Below are 19,446 nucleotides of genomic sequence, written 5' to 3'. Positions count from 1 at the left end.
TCTTATTACTTGGAGGAATTGCCATCCTTTGGCAATGAATTTTCAGAGATTGAGTTCCTAAAAAGGCATGTGATAGTTCTACAACATCCCTAGAGAGGCTGTATAAAAGTAGAGTAGAATACACCTCATGGATGGGCTTGCATATTGAATATAAGATTTTTAATAAGACCCACCTAAATTCAAGTTGAAACACTCTGGCCATGTAATAGCTTTGCACTTCACTTAATCTCTGAATATGAGTTTCTTCGACTTTAAAATGGGAATAATATCTTCTGAGATTTTTGTGAAGATTAAAGAAGCAAAGTATGTATAGTACCTGCTATCATATTTGGCATGTAATGGGCATTTGAAAAATAGTAGATGTTGTTATTTCCTGCATGTATTTTGGAGATAGCCCTTTAAAATTTTGGGAGACTCTCTCCAACTTTGCTGTATAAGTAGAAAAGGAAGAATTTCAGCCAGTTTGAGAACTTCCAATGTAAAGGCATTTTTTAAAGTATCCTACTTGATCATATAACACAACATTGCTTGTCTCTGAAATGAAAAGATTTGACTAAATTTCTAAAGAGTGGGAGGGAATTAACACTGTATTGAACATCTTACCCCTGGTTCTGCAACATACTGACTGTGTCTGTCACCTTGGGTAAATTACTCTTTGCCTCAGTTGCCTCCTTTGTAAAATGGAATTATTAATCCTTCCTACTTCATAGGATTATTTTGAAGATTAAGTGAGTTTTATATGAAGGCAATTAGAAAAGTAGCTATACCAAACGTAGTAAGCACTGTTATATAAATGTTAATTTGTAGTGGCAATAGCCATAGTAGTAATAGTAGTATTACCACCATCAACTATGCTAAATGTTTATAAAAATTACAATTTATATATCTAACTTTCTGTAAGATAAGCGATGATGGTCATATTTTATAAATGAGGGAACTTGGACTCAGAGAGGTTGCCACTACCAGAGAGTTGTTCAGAACAAGCTTTCTTTGATTCTGACAGTTTCAGAAAGGGAATTCAGTTATGATCCAACCACAACTTCTTCTTTACTGGTAACAGGTAGCCCAGGGTGTATAGTTGGTGAAATTAAATCTTTATATTAACCCACTTATTTTAGTTGCTCTTTCCAACAACAGACTTTCGTAAATAGAATATTATCCTTTTAAAATGGTTAGCTGATTTTTTTAACCACACCTCATACGCTTTTAACATTATTATTTAACAGTTATTCATAGGCGCTTAACAAAACACATCTCTATTTTGAGGGAACTGTAGATTTCAACTTTTAAAAATTTGAAACCTTTTAGAATGATTAACTTATAAATTTCATCTAAAGAATATATACATATGTCAAATGATTTTATGTACCATCAAGATAATGTTAGTAAATGCAGAATGCTTTGGTTTATCCTTAGTATTAAGGATTTCAGTTTTGAAATAATCATTTGGATTTTAATCTTTTGAATTTACCTCTCTACAGCTTCTAATTATTATTATTTTTTATTGGAGTATAATTGCTTTACAATGTTGTGTTAGTTTCTGCTGTACAATGAAGTGAATCAGCTATATGTATACCTATGTCCCCTCCCTCTTGGACCTGCCTCCTACCACCCCCTCCAGCCTCCCCCATCTAGGTCATCACAGAGCACCGAGCTGAACTCCCTGTGCAGCAGGTTCCCACTAGCTCTCTGTTTTACACATGGTAGTATATTTATGTCAAACCTAATCTCCCAGTTCGTCCCACCCTCCCCTGCCCCCTGTGTCCACATGTCCATTCTCTACTTCTGCGTCTCCATTCCTGCCCTACGTATAAGTTCATCTGTACCATTTTTCTGGATTCCACATATATGTGTTAATGTACAGTATTTCTCTTTCTGGCTTACTTCACTCTGTATGACAGACTCTAGGCCCATCCACATCCTTCACATGACCCAATTACATTCCTTTTTATGGCTGAGTAATATTCCATTGTATATATGTACCTAATTATTTTTCTAATCATGTAAATAAGCAATTCGAGAAAGAAATGCTTACTATTCAGTAGGTTTTTCATTATGCCATCTCCTTCTCTCTTCTAGAGCTAACATCAAACCTCGAAATTCCACACCACCTAGTTTGGCTAGAAATCCTGCCTCAAGTATGCTTGCAAGCAAAAGAAAAACATATACTGAGAGCTACATGGCCAGGTATGTTTAGCTCTGATATTCTAATAACTAAAATAAAAATGAGTATATGCTGCTTTTCAAGGACCATATACAAAAATTTCTATCAGGCTATTTATAGAAAATCTAATTTTTCCTTTGCTATATGATTTAATTTGGCTTTTATGTTATACACTAAAGAAATAGTTTGGGCATAAATAATGTTTTCTTATACCTTATAATCTTTATGGTAAATACTCAAGGATGTTTGTTCATTTACAGTGGATGCATTTGTTTTTTATGTCTTAATTTTAACTGCAACATGCTTATTTTTACCTCTAGAAATTGAATTGACCCTTTACACCACTGCTACTATAATTTTCAGCAGCGTTTTAATACATTTAAATTCCCCTGCTGAGATTGTGATTATCTATGTACTTCCCTTTCTGATCTGTCACAGTATTTGTACAGCTTCGACATTCACTCTGTTTTTAAGCATATAATGAAATCATTTCAGTTATATTTATTTTTTATATGTATCCCAATTTATTCCAGAAAGTTTTAAGGAAAGGTACAGAAGGCCATGATGTATAGTGAGATACAGCATTTTTTTTTAAATGAAGGAAGAATAGGAAAAGGAAAGACGAGAAATGGAAAAAGGAATGGGGTTACTCCACAAAATGTGTGTCATGAGACCCTGGAGATGGACTAGCCCTGGGCCACAAAGTGGAGTTTGAACTTTGTTTTAGGAGCCAAAGTACAGGAGAGGATAGGAGTAGTTACATGATTCATGATGTCTAAAACAGAAAAATAAATCACTTTCTCTGTGAAAGTACAACTAGTTCTGAGGCTTCAAAAATTCTCCTTTGATTTCTCATAAGGAGACACTGGATAACTTAATTGTTAACTTCTTAATTAACATCCCTACTGAATCCATACTGAATATGGCAGTGGATTTCATAGGGTGTTTTTTTTAAGGTGCCCTCAATGCAGGCCTATAATGTGACATCCTATGATTCACCAAAACCAGTTGTGATGTGGGTGTGTTATGTGTAACTGTATATATTGTCTGCTTTTGTTGTAAGTATGTAACATGTACATAGTCATTATTCAGATTTAATCCGGGGATAGATTTTCAAGTATCTAAGATGATAGCTCTCCATTCTGGTTGCCCATTAAAAAGAAGCATCTGTGGAGCTTTCTGAAAATGAACACGTCAGGGTCCCTCCCTGAGATTTTGATTTCTTTAATTTGGAGAGTGGGATCTGGGCATCTGTCATTTGGAAAGTTTTAAGAGTGATGCCTATGCATAAGATGAGGACCGTAGAGGGATTGGTGAATTGCTGTCTTTTCAGCTAGATTCTGTAATAAATATTGTTTGTCTCACCTGAGGTTTTAATACATGTTAAATATCAAAGAAGTTAACTTATGTTTCTTAGAGTCCTGGAGTGTGGTTGTACTATGTTGTTGTATATGTGTGGAACCATGTGTTTTGAATCAATGCCGAGTATAAGATTAACATTCTTATAAAATGGAAAACTTAATAAATACATATGATTGAATAAAAAGATCATTTTATCTTTCCAAAGAGGAGGACAAAAGAAGTGTCAACAGGCAGGAGTAAAATTCACATTAAAAAATGTTTGGCTTATTCTTTTTTTTTTACTTTTTAGAGCTTATATGTGATAGGAAGGCTTGAGCCTTACTCACTTGACTTATACTCTGCCCCCATCCCAGACAGAAATAATTATAACCATAACAGATAGAGAATTCTCAGAGATTTACTTTTCTGGCAGTGTGATAGACTACATTTCCAGGACAACCCCTCCCACCCAAAACACCTAGAAATGCTGGATAAAAAAGAAAAAATATCTTTCTGAATGTATAGCTTAGCTCTCAGAAAAGTAACGGGAACTTGTACAGACGAGGCCAAATTGTAAATTAACTGTCACACTGCAGCTACATTTGAGGTTTTCTGTGATCTTCACTATGTAGAGACTTGGGTTTTAAGGTCATTGTGGGAGAGAGGAGTTGACTTCTTGGACTTGTACAAAATGGAGTGTTAAAAACAACTTTTCCTTACCCTTCCCGCCGTGCCTCTGCTCTAAGCCAAGACTCTTGAAAGATTCAGTAAGGAGTCTTCTTAGACTCAGCCAGAGATACTTATATGACAGTATATTACATTTGTCACTGGAATTGTTTACAGAAATATAGGATAATAACAGGGCAGTGTCAGGTGTTTCTCTTTCATGGGAGCCCTTGCAGCGGTCCTGGAGCTCGTCTTCCTTGGCTGTCTAGCTGACAGCTTAGGTGTGAGAGAATAAGTTCTCATAGGTGGGTGTAGGGACAGTTTAATGAGAAATCCTTTGTCCCCAAAGGGAACCAGTATCTCATATAACAGTTTCATAGGCATAGCTTCCAGGTTATCCTGAGGGAGATACCCAGTTTCAGTGGACTGCTTATAAACACCGTTGCCTAGAAACACAGCTGGCATTTCACCTATATTGGGTTTTCATTAAACAGAGCTAGGAAGTTATCCCAAGGTCAAATATGTACACAGGAAAGGAGAAAGAGTGTGTTAACCCTTCTCTCACAGTATTCAAAGGGTTATCTCTCAGTGAAAGGATGGACTAGGAAAAAAAAATTTTTTTTACCACCCAGGAATAAGACTCCAAGGAAACTTGTCTGCCTCAGCCATGGCTCAGAGGGATGTGAGAATTCCCACCAATAATTCATAACTATAGGCGCACCTTCCCATGAGTTTAAGGTTTGAAAGCACAACATCTGCATATTCTAAGAAATTCTTAACTGAAAAAATAGCTTAGATACTCTTGGTTTAAGAGCTTCCTTGGAGCTTGTAAAAGCAAAAGCAAAAAGAATCATCTATGGTGTGAAATGCTGTTAACCCAGGCCTCCTGATTCGCACAGGTAAATAAACATGAGCTTGCAATTCTGAATTACAGAACACACATGGAAATTTCACACTGTACAAGGAAACAAAGGATCAGTCATGAAAGCAAAAAAAAACGAACACATGTGCCCATGACTTATGATACCGAAATCATCATAATTATGACTTGTAAAATAAGTCAGTTTGAAGTATATAAGGAAATAAGACAGGGAATTGAAGTCATTAACAGTGATAATATACTATCAAAAAAAGATTAGAGCATCTTTACAAAAGAACCAAACAACTCAATGTAAGGGAAAAAAAACCTCAAAAGATGGTGTTTAAATTGTAGATTAGACTCGGCTGAAGAAGAGAGGAGTGAACTAGAGGAAAGATTCGAAGACATTATCTAGAGTGTAGTCCTAAGAGAGAAGGAAAGCGTGAGAGAGATTAAAAATCATAGGTGGTAAAATAAGGTCTAAGATTTGTTGAGTCAGAGGTCGAAAGAAACTAGAGTGAGTGAGAGGCAACATTTGGATAATTTATACCTGAAAATAATCCAGGATTAATGAAAAACATGAGTTCTCATAATCAAACAACAACAATCCCAAGCAGGACAAATAAAATGAAAACAACATGTAGATGCATTGTAATGAAACTTGGGAAGACAGACCATGAGAAGGTCTTAAAAGCAGCCACAGCGGAAAGACGTTACTTAGACAACGTGAGGATCACCCAGCTAGTACAGAGCTCGCTTGCAACACTTGGAGCCAATAGACAATGGAATCGATCCACATGTTCAGGGTGCCGACGGAAAATAACTGTGGACCTTTGATTGTTCACCAGCTGAACCAGTGGTTCTCAAGCTTTAATGTGCATCAGAATCCCCTGGAGCACTAATTTCAACACAGCTCGTTGTCCCCACCTGAGGATTTCAGAGTCAGTGGGTCTGGAGTGGGGCACAGGTTTGCATTTATAGTAAATTCTCACTTGATGCTGATGCTGCCAGATTAAGGACATCACTTTGTGAACCACTGAACTATACTGTCAGTCTAAGAATGAAAATGAAATAAAGCTGTTTTCAGACAAAAAATATTGAGAAAATTTACCAGCTGTAGACCGTGACTAAAAGAACATTCAAAGGGAGTATCTTGGGAAAGAGTAAAGTGTCCAGAAGAGGAGGAATTTTGCAAGGCGGACTGGTGTAGAAATCAGTAATTAAGTAAATCTAAACTAATAGTACATGAAATAATAAAGATAAAACAGAAATTAATGAAATAAAAAGATTATAATGGAGAGCATTAAGGAAAAAAACTGGTGGTCAAATAGGAGCTTCCTCCCAGACGGTGCTCAGCAACTGCAAGAGATCCTGATGAGACCAGTAGATCCGAACCTTGGCTTCTGTATCTTTGTTGGCAGGAGGTAGAGAGGGAGCTTCAGGATTCTGTGTGGTACTTCACCTTTAATTAATTCAAATTCTCATCAGCCTGCTGTCATCAGGTTGAATTTTGTCAGGCCCTTTGTTCTAATTTACTTCGTTGTCACAACATGCTCCAAACTCTTTCATTCTTCATCCCCTCTACTGCAATCCTAACGGCTCTGACCAGTCTCTGCCACCCTGTACCATGTCCTCTTTGCTTTATTGTTTTCTAGCTGACATGCTATATATGTTATTTATGTTGTTTCTTCTCCATAAAACTAAGCTCCCTAGGCACAGGGATTCTTACCTGTTTTGTTACTGCTCTTAACTCTAGGATCAAAAGGAGTACTTTATGTAAACTAGGCTCCCAGTAAATATTTTTAAATGAATAAGTGAATGAATAACACATGATGAAGACTCACAAAACGAGAAGGTTGGTTGATTTAAAATGATAAACTTCTCAAGATGGATCAACAAAAAAGGAGAGACGGTACAAATAATATGCAGAATGAAAAGAGGAATGCAACCACAGATGCAGCAGAGATTTAAAATTGTAAGAACAACTTTTTGCCAGTAACTTGAAACAGATAAAATGCACAATTTCCTAGAAAAATATAACTTTTGAAAACTTATTTCAAATGAACTAGAAACTATAATCATTAAAGAAATTGGATCAGTAGTTAAACTGTGCTTGCTTCCTCACTACACGAGTGCACGTACACACACATACGGTGTACACACACACACACACACACACAAAATGGGCTCATGATAGTTTTATATAGTAAGTTCTACCAAACTTTTCCAGAGGAGTGAGGTGAAAAACAACATTCTTCAACTTATTTTCAAAGGTTAGTGAAACCGTGATATCCAGACTAATGAGAGAATGCAAAATTATGATCAGGCTTACTTATAAACTTGAAAATACATATAAAAATCTCCAAGAAATTTATCAAACCCGGGCCACAGACGTGAAATTCATGACACTGTAGATTCATCACAGAAAATGATTAATTTAACATTAGAAAGTCTATTAATATAATTTTTCACATCAACAGATGGAAGGGTTAAAAAATATTCGTCAAATAATAATATATGATTTACCACCTATTTTTGATTTTTTTAAAAAAGCTCTTAGAAAATTGGGAATAGAAGGGAATGTCGTTAAATTGACAAGAATGCTAGATTTACTAGAACCCTACATCACTCTTCATATTTAGTGGTGGCATGTAAGAAGCATTTTCTGTAAAAGCAGAAATAACACAAGAATGTCGGCTATAATTTCTATTTTAATCTAGCTAGTGTAGTAAAAAAAAAATAAAATTACAAGACATGGAAATAAGGACACAAAACTGTTATATTTACATATATATATTATGATTATATATAGAATACCCAAAAAAAGACAAATTAATAAATAATAATGAAGTCTTTTAATAAATTTGCTGGTTTTCTTATCATTATATTGAAAGTTATTGCAGTCTGTTTATCAGCAACAAACAGAAAATGCAGTCTTCAGAAACACACACACACACACACACACACACACACTCTCTCTCTCTCTCTCTCTCTCTCTCTCTCTCTCTCTCTCTCTCTCTCTCTCTCTCCTCCCCCGCCCCCCTCTCTCTCTCTCTCTCTCACTCACTCAAGGTATTTAGGAATCAATTTAAAAACCAAGCAAGAAGTTTAACTTTGATGGAGAAAATTACAAAACTTCAGAGATGTTCAAACCTAAGTAGAAATATACCTTCTTTATAAAATAGAAAATTCAATATTATAAAGCTATCTATTCTCTCCTAAATCAGTGTATAAATTCTGTGCCATTTTCAAACAAAGTTTATGAATCCTGACAAGTTCTTTTCATATGAAAGAACAAAAGCCTAACATTAGCCAGGACAAGTTAAAGAATAATGCATGAATGATTTATGAAGCTATAGTAATTAGTGTGATACTGATTCAAGGGTAGACAAATAGAACAATGGATCATGATGGAGTGGTTAGAAAAAGACCCCATGGATTTTGTTTAATCTGAACTAGAAGAATATTAACAATGAGATTAAGCAAGCTTTTAGTTACACTTAATATTATGTTCTGTTTCCCAAGGCTTACAGATTGAAAACTACTGACATGAACTTGGTGTTTCTACTTTCTTTCTGTACCTCCCCAGGCCAGATGGAGACTATGTCTCTTCACTTAATGGTGGAAACGTTAAAGGCATTGAAGGAAACTCAGTGGGACACTTAACAAAATTCTGCCATGAGTGTGGGACTAAATACCCTGTAGAATGGGCAAAGTTCTGCTGCGAATGTGGCGTTCGAAGAATGGTTCTGTGAACAGAATCCAAACAGGAAAAGAGCTAAGTCCAGAATTTTATGACTGTTGCTGCTTGGACATCTAGAGCACTTCCTCTAGTGATCTTGTGCTAAAATCATTCATAATACTTTTTTCAACAGTTTTTGGAGCATAATCCTTTGGCTGTGTAATGTGTGTGTGTATATATGTGTGTGTACATATACTGTATATAATAAATACCTGACAACCTAAACTGTGCCATACAAGGAGATGTTCACTTATCAGTCAGAAAATAATTTCAAGTGGAATCATTAACTTAGGTATTACTTTTCTGTTGTTCTTAAAGCACATTAAGCATACCTCCACCAACTCTCAAACACTAGTGCTTAGCCCTTAAGTTTTAGGATGATCATTACTTTGAGCAGAAAATCAGAATAAACATTTTTATTATTGGTGCCTATTTTCAGATAGTATCATTTAGGATGGGATGCTTGGAATTTTGGAACTGAAGAGAATATTTTTAGTTACACTTAGTTATGTGAGGTCATTTTTCTGTAGAGTTCTTTAATTATTCATTTTATAAATATTTTTTAGAAGGAGAGGGGAAAAAACCCCCTATGGTCTCTGTTGCCCTTTACTCGGTGTATTATTGATTATATAATTTAGAGATCTTTGCTCAGTTCTTTAAAATGCAATTATGCAATTTTTTTTTTGGAGATACAAGGCTGAAAATACAGATGTATCTTATTCTAGTTATAGCTGAATGATTTTTTAACTCTGTGTATTAGTTGAACATATATTCTTTCTACTGCTAATTGTCTTCACATTTCACTTTTTTCCTTTCTTTTCCATAAACTCATGTCTGAACAGTAATTTTAATTTGCTACTTCATTTTTGCAAAGTTTGCATATTAATTATTTAATAGAAGATGCAAAAAACTCCTTGCAAAATCTTGCATTTATATCTATGTACTTGATTTAGAAGAAATCATATTAATGGATTTTAAAACAAACCATCTCACCTAATAGACAGTAACTTCAATAATTAATCATTAGTGCAGGGCATGCAGGTTTAAAAGGATTTGAATTTTAGTCACTTGAAGTATAGTTATATGTAGTTATGGGTAGGTTAAGAGAACATCTAATTTTTCCTACTCATATTTCCTTTCTAGTGTTAAGCACTGAATCACCATTCACATCACAATAAAAAGCCACTGAAAATGCATTGCTTTAATGGATAGCTGATTTATTATGTAATTAAACATTCACAAAAATGTAATTATATTCCTCTTTAACTTTGACTAAAATACCGCTTTTAGTCATTGTCGCTTTCAGTGTAATTAGTATTTAGTAGTAGACATTTTTGATTGCTTGTGCAGCCATATTCAGTAATTCAGTAGTAGTTTCTGTCAAATCAAACCTAACAGAGCCTTGATCTTATTATAAAGGTACAAGCAGATCTGTTATAGGTAGTTTCTAACTTCTTATTTATGATTCTGATCAATTGTAAGGATCGTTGTAGAAATTTGTGGCTTATAACTTTCTCTGAAATTTATTTATACATATACTTTATAATTTTATTCATTAGTTTTTTTGTTTTGGGTTATCCAGTGGATAACTTAGTAGGAATGGGAATTATTTACCTTATAGTTTCTTTCCTTTCCATTAATTTTTTTTCTGGTTGCCTTTATTCAGTTATATTGGTCAAAAGGAAGGGTCAAAAGTCAAAAAAAATATTACAGCTTATTCCATCAACTAGAATAAGCTGTAATAAATTTAGGAGAATAATGTACATATTAGGATTCCATTTCAATAGTTTGTTCTTCTGTTCTAATTATCATAAATCATATGAAGAAGAACTTCAAACTCTTGTCTTGATCTAGAATTGAGCACTGTCTTCTTTCAACTATGTTTTTAAAGATCACATTTTTTGTCTGCCCAAGGAAGGGATAGGTGAATGAGCTTAAAGTGGCACATGTTTGTTTCTCACTGAATTTTACTGTGGCAAGTAAATGTTATAATGTGCTACATGGAAATGGGTTGGTAAGAAATCATCTAATTCCAGAACCCAGAGATTATTATAAACAGTAAGTAGGTGAAATATATTTATGAATTATGAACCATGATGCAATGTATTTAAATGAATTTTTATATTACTTGCATATATTATTCTCATGTTGATTTGTTGTGCAATAGTTCAGTTTTTAAGAAATTTTCCTTGATCTATGCATCACTTATTTTATTTTTATTTATTTTCACAAGTATTTTCCATTGTGGTAGGATAAAAATATGACTGTAAGCATAAATTAAAAATGTAAAAATTGCTTATGTAATATTCTGAAAGTTATTAGCTTGGAAAAGTAAGATTATTATGGCTGTTGTCTCTTGTTCACTGTTTTTTAATTACAAATAATGTCTTCATTTTTGAACCTATTCAATAAAGACATGAAGCAAAAAAATGCTAGTTGGTTTTCACTGATGTCTTATCTTTTATCCAGAAACAGGTAGAAAGATAGGAATGTACTGAAATATAAAGAAAATATTCGAAGTCAGAATATAGACTTTTTAATGAGAAGAGTTTTCTTTGGCAGTTTTTTTGTGCTGTCAGCTTTTAAAGAAATTATTACTATTTTATTGAATTGAAATGTTTTATAACTTCAAAGCATTATAAATATGTTTCTTCACAAGATTTTTAAGGCATAGAAACATTCTCTTCATAGCCAATAAAATTTAGCAGTTGACAAGGTTGATAGGAAACATTATGGATATTTCTAATTAGGTAATATACAGTTGAATGGCAGAAAGTATTTGTGATGAATACTGAGTGATTTAGATCATCATATTTAAAATTTTAAACAGGAGCTGTCTCTAGTGAAAATATGATCAGATTAGACATGTTTAATTTGCACTCAATTTTCCTTAGCCTAGAGGTGGACACTTCCTACCATGAGTAGAAGCTTAGGGAATGAAAAAATAGTAGAATAGGTACATAGCTACAGAAAGTCAGCAGAACTCTTATGTCTTTATTAGCATTGCAGATATATGTATTTTTAAATGCTAAGTATATTTTCAGTTTTTTAATGGTAAGTGTAATTTTAGTACTAAGATAGGTTGATTTTTTTCAACTGACTATGTTATTGCATAGAGCGGTGGAGAATCATTGAAACAAAGTTTATGGTAGCCACACTCATTTTTATTTTCATTTAGAAAATTTTTAGTTAAATATTATTGTCATGATATTCATTATTTTTATACAATTTTGCTTTTATATGTGAATTGCTTTTTTGCCACTAGAGGGTGCTTTTGGATAATTTATATTGCCAGCCTCCAGTTATTACTTGAAGGCCGCTCAGCAATAAGTATGATATTTTTTTGATAACGTGAAATTACAGAGATTTATAAGATGTAGTTTTTTGCTGTTTATTTTGTCGTGATTTTAATATCCCATATGTTTTTTGTTTGTTTGTTTTTAAGAAACCTAGGATAGCTCATTTTGGGTACCAGCCTGGCAGTTTTTGATAGAAATATTTCATATTAACACCTCACATAATTTTGTTAGCAAAATTATGTATCTCAAACATATTACTTATGCACATTACCAAATAATTCTTGTACTATTACTTTAACATTTCATCTTAATTGTATAACAGTTATAGTCTCCTTTTGAGATGGGGATTTTTTTATTTCCTTCAATCAGCTAGTCTTAACATTATATCTAACATGCGCAAGTGACATCGATTTAGATAGGAGCTAAATAAGTGGTTAGACCAACTAATGTAAGATGCACAAAGCTAAAACTTTCCAAACAGTTAAAAAAATGCTTTACATGTTCTTAAATCTATGAAATGCTAGGAATCAAGAGATATAAGTAAAATGTGATTTAGTCCCTGTCTTGAAGTTGATAATTTATTTGGAAAAGCTGTTATATAAACAGACAATTACAACTTAGGACAAAAAGAAGGATTTTTAAAAATTGAAGTATAGTTGATTTACAGTGTTGTGAAAGGATTCATCTTAATGGAACTTTTCCTTATAAAAGTACCAACAAAATGCTTTATTAAGTGTTGAAGCTTCTTATCACAAGTCATACAGTTGACCATTTCCTATTTTCTTTTTTTTTCCTTCCTTGTCCCAATGCTTAGGAGAAAACTTGGTAGAATATAAGTGAGAGCTGCACCACCTTTTAGAGGGGAAAAGGCAAGTGGCAGTGGAGAAGGATATGTGTGTGGTGGGGTCTGTCAGAGCTGTAAAATGTGAACTACGTGGACTGTCCTGAGGACTGAGGAAAATCAGTACTGAGTAAAAGTTACTGAAAATTCCAGCTGTTCAATCTTATCTCACATAACTCTTCACTTTAACTTTCACTGTCCTTTTTTTTCCCTGTCCTTTTTTTTTTTTTCTCCTCTCTTTGCTCCGTTTCTATGCCTGTTTTGAATCTGCAATAATAAGGCCAGGGATAGGAGGCTGCCAGTATTGGTGAGTAGATTATACTTGTCAATGAAATGCTGATTTTCACTCATCAAATCAGCGATTTTAAATTATAATAAAACTGAAAACCGTCTGGGGCATTAAGATAAATGTCCTTATCTACTGATGGCGGACATATAAATTGATGATACTTTTTGAAGAAGTGGACTAAATTTACTTTAAAAGCCTTAAAAATACACATGCCTCATAACCCAGTAATTTTATTTTTAAGATGTATTTCTTCTTGAAGGAGTAATCTAAAGAAAAATATTTATGCAGAAGACATTTAATAGTACTACTATTTGTAGCGATAAAAATTAGTTAATGAAGCACTTTCAAATAATTTTTAATGGCATGATGAGGTTATGTTTTATTAGGACAAATAGCCTAAAATAGGGAATGTGTGTAAAATATGATTCCAGCTATATAAAAGATTGCACAAATAGGCTTGAAATATATTCCTTATCATATTTTCCTTGTTTCTACTAAGTATTTGTGATGTTACATATTCTTTATATTTTTTGTATTGTCAGTTTTTAAATGAATATATAATACTTTTTTAATCTTTAAAAAATGAGGGTTATGTTTTTCAGAATCACTTGTATGTGATAATCGTTTATTTAAAATCACTACCTCATCTTCATTTGTTTTCTGACATTCACAAATGTAGATGATAGCCCTTGTAATATAGTTAAGCTAGTTTGTTTCTGATACCTGTTGCTGAAACTGGTTTCTGTCAACTCTATGTATAATTTTAATAAGATAATTTTTCTTGAATTTTAGTCGTATTATATTCTTGTATAGGCCTCCTTCCCTTAACTGTTTATTACCTGTGATTTGAAGAGTCCAAGGAATACAAGTGAAATTTTAATTTATAGAGCATAAAGTAAAAATTAAACCTGGTCTAAATATTTTAGAGGTTTTTTTGTTTTTTGCCTTTCCATTGTTGAGCTGTGGGGGCAAAAAAATACATGTGTGTGTGTGCGTGTATGTGTGTGTGTGTGTATATCTGTGTATGTGTGTGTGTGTGTATATGTGTATGTGTGGGTGTGTATTTGAAACATTCACATCTATTTTCACATATCTACTATACTTTAAAACTTTAAAGATTTTTTTAAGTTATCTTACTTTCTTCTCCTTGTTATTTTAATCAAGAAGAATACTTTGAGAACCAGAAAGTTTTAAAAATAGATTTCCATTTTTACTAATCTTCCCAAACTTAAGAGTCCTTATAGGGAAAAGTCATATGTACCTCACAAGAAACATCAGAAATTCTTTATTTTGAACACTAATTCTTCAAGGGTGATTCTCTTTGGAAACATACTATTCTGTTAATTTGAAAATTTAAAACAATAGGTTTGTTTTTCAATTTATTCCTTACTATAGACAAAATCAAAACACCATTTGAATGAGCAACACATCTGCTAGATCAGCTCTGTATCCTCGGTGAGGCACTGTATTCTCATGGTCTTTGCTTTTGATAAACAGTGTTACGATTCTCCCTCAAGTATCTCTAGAAAGATTGTTTCTCACTGATGCCATTACGAGAAAGCTGGTATGAGGCGGAGGGGCACTTATCACTCACTGCCTTAGATACTTTACTATAATTTAAGTAGAAAACTTTGAACAATACTAGAAGTTAAACACTGCTCAAAACATAGCTAGTAGTGAAAAATTATCTTGATCTAATTTTAAACAAATTTTCTTACTATCTGTAATGGGCATTTGTCCAGTTTATGGACAGCATCTTTTGAAAATCCTGTGTTTGGTGAGTTTTCTGTATTGAATCTCACTGCCTTGAAATCATTGCCAGAGTTTAGTTTTCCATCCTTTCTTGTGGCTAAGGAGTAGTCATGTGACTTGGGAACTACCGACCAGACTCAGATTCTGAAACAAGTAATGTGGGGAAGCAGATGCTGTATAGCATCTTTTCCTATTGAGGATGGTGGGGAGACACAGGACTTTGAAGGGGACTGTGGCAGAGTCAAGAAATTGCACTCTTATTGCAAGATGTGACTTGTTACTCTTTTTTTTTTTCTTTTTTTTTTTTGCGGTACGCGGGCCTCTCACTGTTGTGGCCTCTCCCGTTGCGGAGCACAGGCTCCGGACGTGCAGGCTCAGCGGCCATGGCTCACGGGCCCAGCCACTCCGCGGCATGTGGGATCTTCCAGGACCAGGGCACGAACCCGTGTCCCCTGCATCGGCAGGCGGACTCTCAACCACTGCGCCACCAGGGAAGCCCAGGTGTTTTACTTTTAACTTGAAAATTTAAAGTTACATGTCCCCATGGTGGCACTTTAGCTGACTGTCCTCCACTAGAGTAGTGTTTCATTATGATTTGGGCATTGTTTCTGGCTGAACAACTGGCAGACTTGATTAGCGGGCTCTTCCAGAGATTCTGTGAGTTACCCAATAGTTTTTAATAAATTGCTTTTTGCTTAAACTAAGTAGACTGGCATCTGTTATTTGAACTAAAAAACTTTTCAAAGGTAGACTTTGGTATGACCTTGTGCTTCACTTTTAAAAAGTGCTTAAAACCATATTCTACAGCTGGACTCTTCAATGTACTGAGTTAAGACAACTTTCCTCATCCCAAGCATGGTGTTAGATAATGACAAACTGAATTTTTTTTTAAGTATCAAAAATGAGTGTTTATTTGAAATTATGTCTTCTTTACTTTTCTGTTACATAAATGCTACCATTTAAACAAAACAACAGAACTAGTCAATAACGGTGATTAGTAGTAACTGATAGTAGGATAATTAAGCAAATATGATCAAGAAAAATATATTTTATAAAGTTTCTTTCTGTCTTTTGATATAGCATTTACTTTGACTTAAAAAAACTGTTGCTTATTTAAATTTTATAGGCTATATTATTATATGTATTAATATTATGCATCTTAATATTTATGTTTAAGATACATAAATTTAAGAGTTAAAAAAATTGAATATAAATACAATAAGATCGGTTAAACAGACACTTCATGTATTTATTTTTAACAGCTTTATGAGATATAATCGACATGTAACATTGTGTAAGTTTAAGGTGTACAAGGTGTTTATTTGATACTTATATATTGCGAAATGCTTACCACCATAGCCTTAGCCAACACCTCTACTGTGGCATATAATTAGCATTTCTTTTTTTACATCTTTATTGGAGTATAATTGCTTTACAATGGTGTGTTAGTTTATGCTTTATAACAAAGTGAATCAGTTATACATATACACATGTCCCCATATCTCCTGCCTCTTGCATCTCCTTCCCTCCCACCCTCCCTATCCCACCCATCCAGGTGGTCACAAAGCACCGAGCTGATCTCCCTGTGCTATGCGGCTGCTTCCCACTATCTATTTTACGTTTGGTAGTGTATATATGTCCATGCCACTCTCTTACTTTGTCCAGCTTACCCTTCCCCCTCCCCATATCCTCAAGTCCATTCTCTAGTAGGTCTGTGTCTTTATTCCTGTCTTACCCCTAGGTTCTTCATGACATTTTTTTTTTCTTAGATTCCATATAACACATATTCCATATGTGTTAGCATACGGTATGTTTCTTTTTCTGACTTACTTCACTCTGTATGACAGACTCTAGGTCCATCCACCTCACTACAAATAACTCAATTTCGTTTCTTTTTATGGCTGAGTAATATTCCATTGTATATATGTGCCACGTCTTTATCCATTCATCCGATGATGGACGCTTAGGTTGTTTCCATCTCCTGGCTATTGTAAATAGAGCTGCAATGAACATTTTGGTACATGACTCTTTTTGAATTATGGTTTTCTCAGGGTATATGCCCAGCAGTGGGATTGCTGGGTCATATGGTAGTTCTATTTGTAGTTTTTTAAGGAACCTCCATACTGTTCTCCATAGTGGCTGTACCAATGCACATTCCCACCAGCAGTGCAAGAGTGTTCCCTTTTCTGCACACCCTCTCCAGCATTTATTGTTTCTAGATTTTTTGATGATGGCCATTCTGACTGGTGTGAGATGATAACTCATTGTAGTTTTGATTTGCATTTCTCTGATGATTAATGATGTTGAGCATTCTTTCATGCGTTTGTTGGCAATCTGTATATCTTCTTTGGAGAAATGTCTATTTAGGTCTTCTGCCTTTTTTTGGATTGGGTTGTTTGTTTTTTTGTTATTGAGCTGCAGGAGATGCTTGTAAATTTTGGAGATTAATCCTTTGTCAGTTGCTTCATTTGCAAATGTTTTCTCCCATTCTGAAGGTTGTCTTTTGGTCTTGTTTATGGTTTCCTTTGCTGTGCAAAAGCATTTAAGTTTCATTAGGTCCCATTTGTTTATTTTTGTTTTTATTTCCATTTCTCTAGGAGGTGAGTCAAAAGGATCTTGCTGTGATTTATGTCATAGAGTGTTCTGCCCATGTTTTCCTCTAAGAGTTTGATAGTTTCTGGCCTTACATTTAGGTCTTTAATCCATTTTGAGCTTATTTTTGTGAATGGTGTTAGGGAGTGTTCTAATTGCATACTTTTACATGTACCTGTCCAGTTTTCTCAGCACCACTTATTGAAGAGGCTGTCCTTTCTCCATTGTACATTCCTGCCTCCTTTATCAAAGATAAGGTGACCATATGTGCATGGGTTTATCTCTGGGTTTTCTATCCTGTTCCATTGATCTATCTTTCTGTTTTTGTGCCAGTACCATACTGTCTTGATTACTGTAGCTTTGTAGTATAGTCTGAAGTCAGGGAGCCTGATTCCTCCAGCTTCGTTTTTCGTTCTCAAGATTGCTTTGGCTATTCGGGGTCTTTTGTGTTTCCATACAAATTGTAAAATTTTTTGTTCTAGTTCTGTGAAAAATACCAGTGGTAGTTTGATAGGGATTGCATTGAATCTGTAGATTGCTTTGGGTAGTAGAGTCATTTTCACAATGTTGATTCTTCCAATCCCAGAACATGGTATATCTCTCCATCTATTTGTATCATCTTTAATTTCTTTCATCAGTGTCTTATAATTTTCTGCATACAGGTGTTTTGTCTCCTTAGGTAGATTTATTCCTAGATATTTTATTCTTTTTGTTGCAATGGTAAATGGGAGTGTTTTCTTGATTTCACTTTCAGATTTTTCATCATTAGTGTATAGGAATGCCAGAGATTTCTGTGTATTAATTTTGTATCCTGCTACCAAATTCATTGATTAGCTCTAGTAGTTTTCTGGTAGCATCTTTAGGATTCTCTATGTATAGTATCATGTCATCTGCAAACAGTGACAGCTTTACTTCTTCTTTTCTGATTTGGATTCCTTTTATTTCCTTTTCTTCTCTGATTGCTGTGGCTAAAACTTCCAAAAGTATGTTGAATAAGACTGGTGAGAGTGGGCAACCTTGTCTTGTTCCTGATCTTAGTGGTAATGCTTTCAGTTTTTCACCATTGAGGACTATGTTGGCTGTGGGTTTGTCATATATGGCCTTTATTATGTTGAGGAAAGTTCCCTCTATGCCTACTTTCTGCAGGATTTTTATCATAAATGGGTGTTGAATTTTGTCGAAAGCTTTCTCTGCATCTATTGAGATGATCATATGGTTTTTCTCCTTCAATTTGTTAATATGGTGTATCACATTGATTGATATTTGTATATTAAATAATCCTTGCATTCCTGGAATAAACCTCACTTGATCATGGTGTATGATCCTTTTAATGTGCTGTTGGATTCTGTTTGCTAGTATTTTGTTGAGGATTTTTGCATCTATGTTCATCAGTGATATTGGCCTGTAGTTTTCTTTCTTTGTGACATCCATGTCTGGTTTTGGTATCAGGGTGATGGTGGCCTCGTAGAAGGAATTTGGGAGTGTTCCTCCCTCTGCTATGTTTTGGAAGAGTTTGAGAAGGATAGGTGTTAGCTCTTCTCTAAATGTTTGATAGAATTCGCCTGTGAAGCCATCTGGTCCTGGACTTTTGTTTGTTGGAAGATTTTTAATCACAGTTTCAATTTCAGTGCTTGTGATTGGTCTGTTCATATTTTCTATTTCTTCCTGATTCAGTCTTGGCAGGTTGTGCTTTTCTAAGAATTTGTCCATTTTTTCCACGTTGTCCATTTTATTGGCATAGAGTTGCTTGTAGTAATCTCTCATGATCTTTTGTATTTCTGCAGTGTCAGTTGTTACTTCTCCTTTTTCATTTCTAATTCTATTGATTTGAGTCTTCTCCCTTTTTTTCTTGATGGGTCTGGCTAATGGTTTATCAATTTTGTTTATCTTCTCAAAGAACC

At 34.3% G+C, this 19,446-nt stretch overlaps 1 protein-coding gene across 2 annotated transcripts in view; it reads left to right on the top strand.

Annotated features, from left to right (window-relative positions):
* Nucleotides 1-18,470, top strand: part of ZC2HC1A (zinc finger C2HC-type containing 1A) — a 68,019-nt gene extending 49,549 nt beyond the window's left edge. For both annotated transcript variants that reach the window (XM_022566641.2, XM_089899026.1), the window contains 2 exons: nt 2,080-2,187; nt 8,620-18,470. In XM_022566641.2, the coding sequence (XP_022422349.2) occupies nt 2,080-2,187; nt 8,620-8,785 (274 nt within the window). In that variant the 3' untranslated portion in view covers nt 8,786-18,470. The remainder of the gene's footprint in view (nt 1-2,079; nt 2,188-8,619) is intronic.
* Nucleotides 18,471-19,446: the final 976 nt, after the last annotated feature.

This window comes from Delphinapterus leucas, chromosome 17 (genome assembly GCF_059928025.1).
Source record: "Delphinapterus leucas isolate spDelLeu-1000000601 "Yukka" chromosome 17, BTC_Dleu_Yukka2, whole genome shotgun sequence".
Classification (NCBI taxonomy): domain Eukaryota; kingdom Metazoa; phylum Chordata; class Mammalia; order Artiodactyla; family Monodontidae; genus Delphinapterus; species Delphinapterus leucas.
This window is presented reverse-complemented; position numbering and strand designations above follow the sequence as displayed.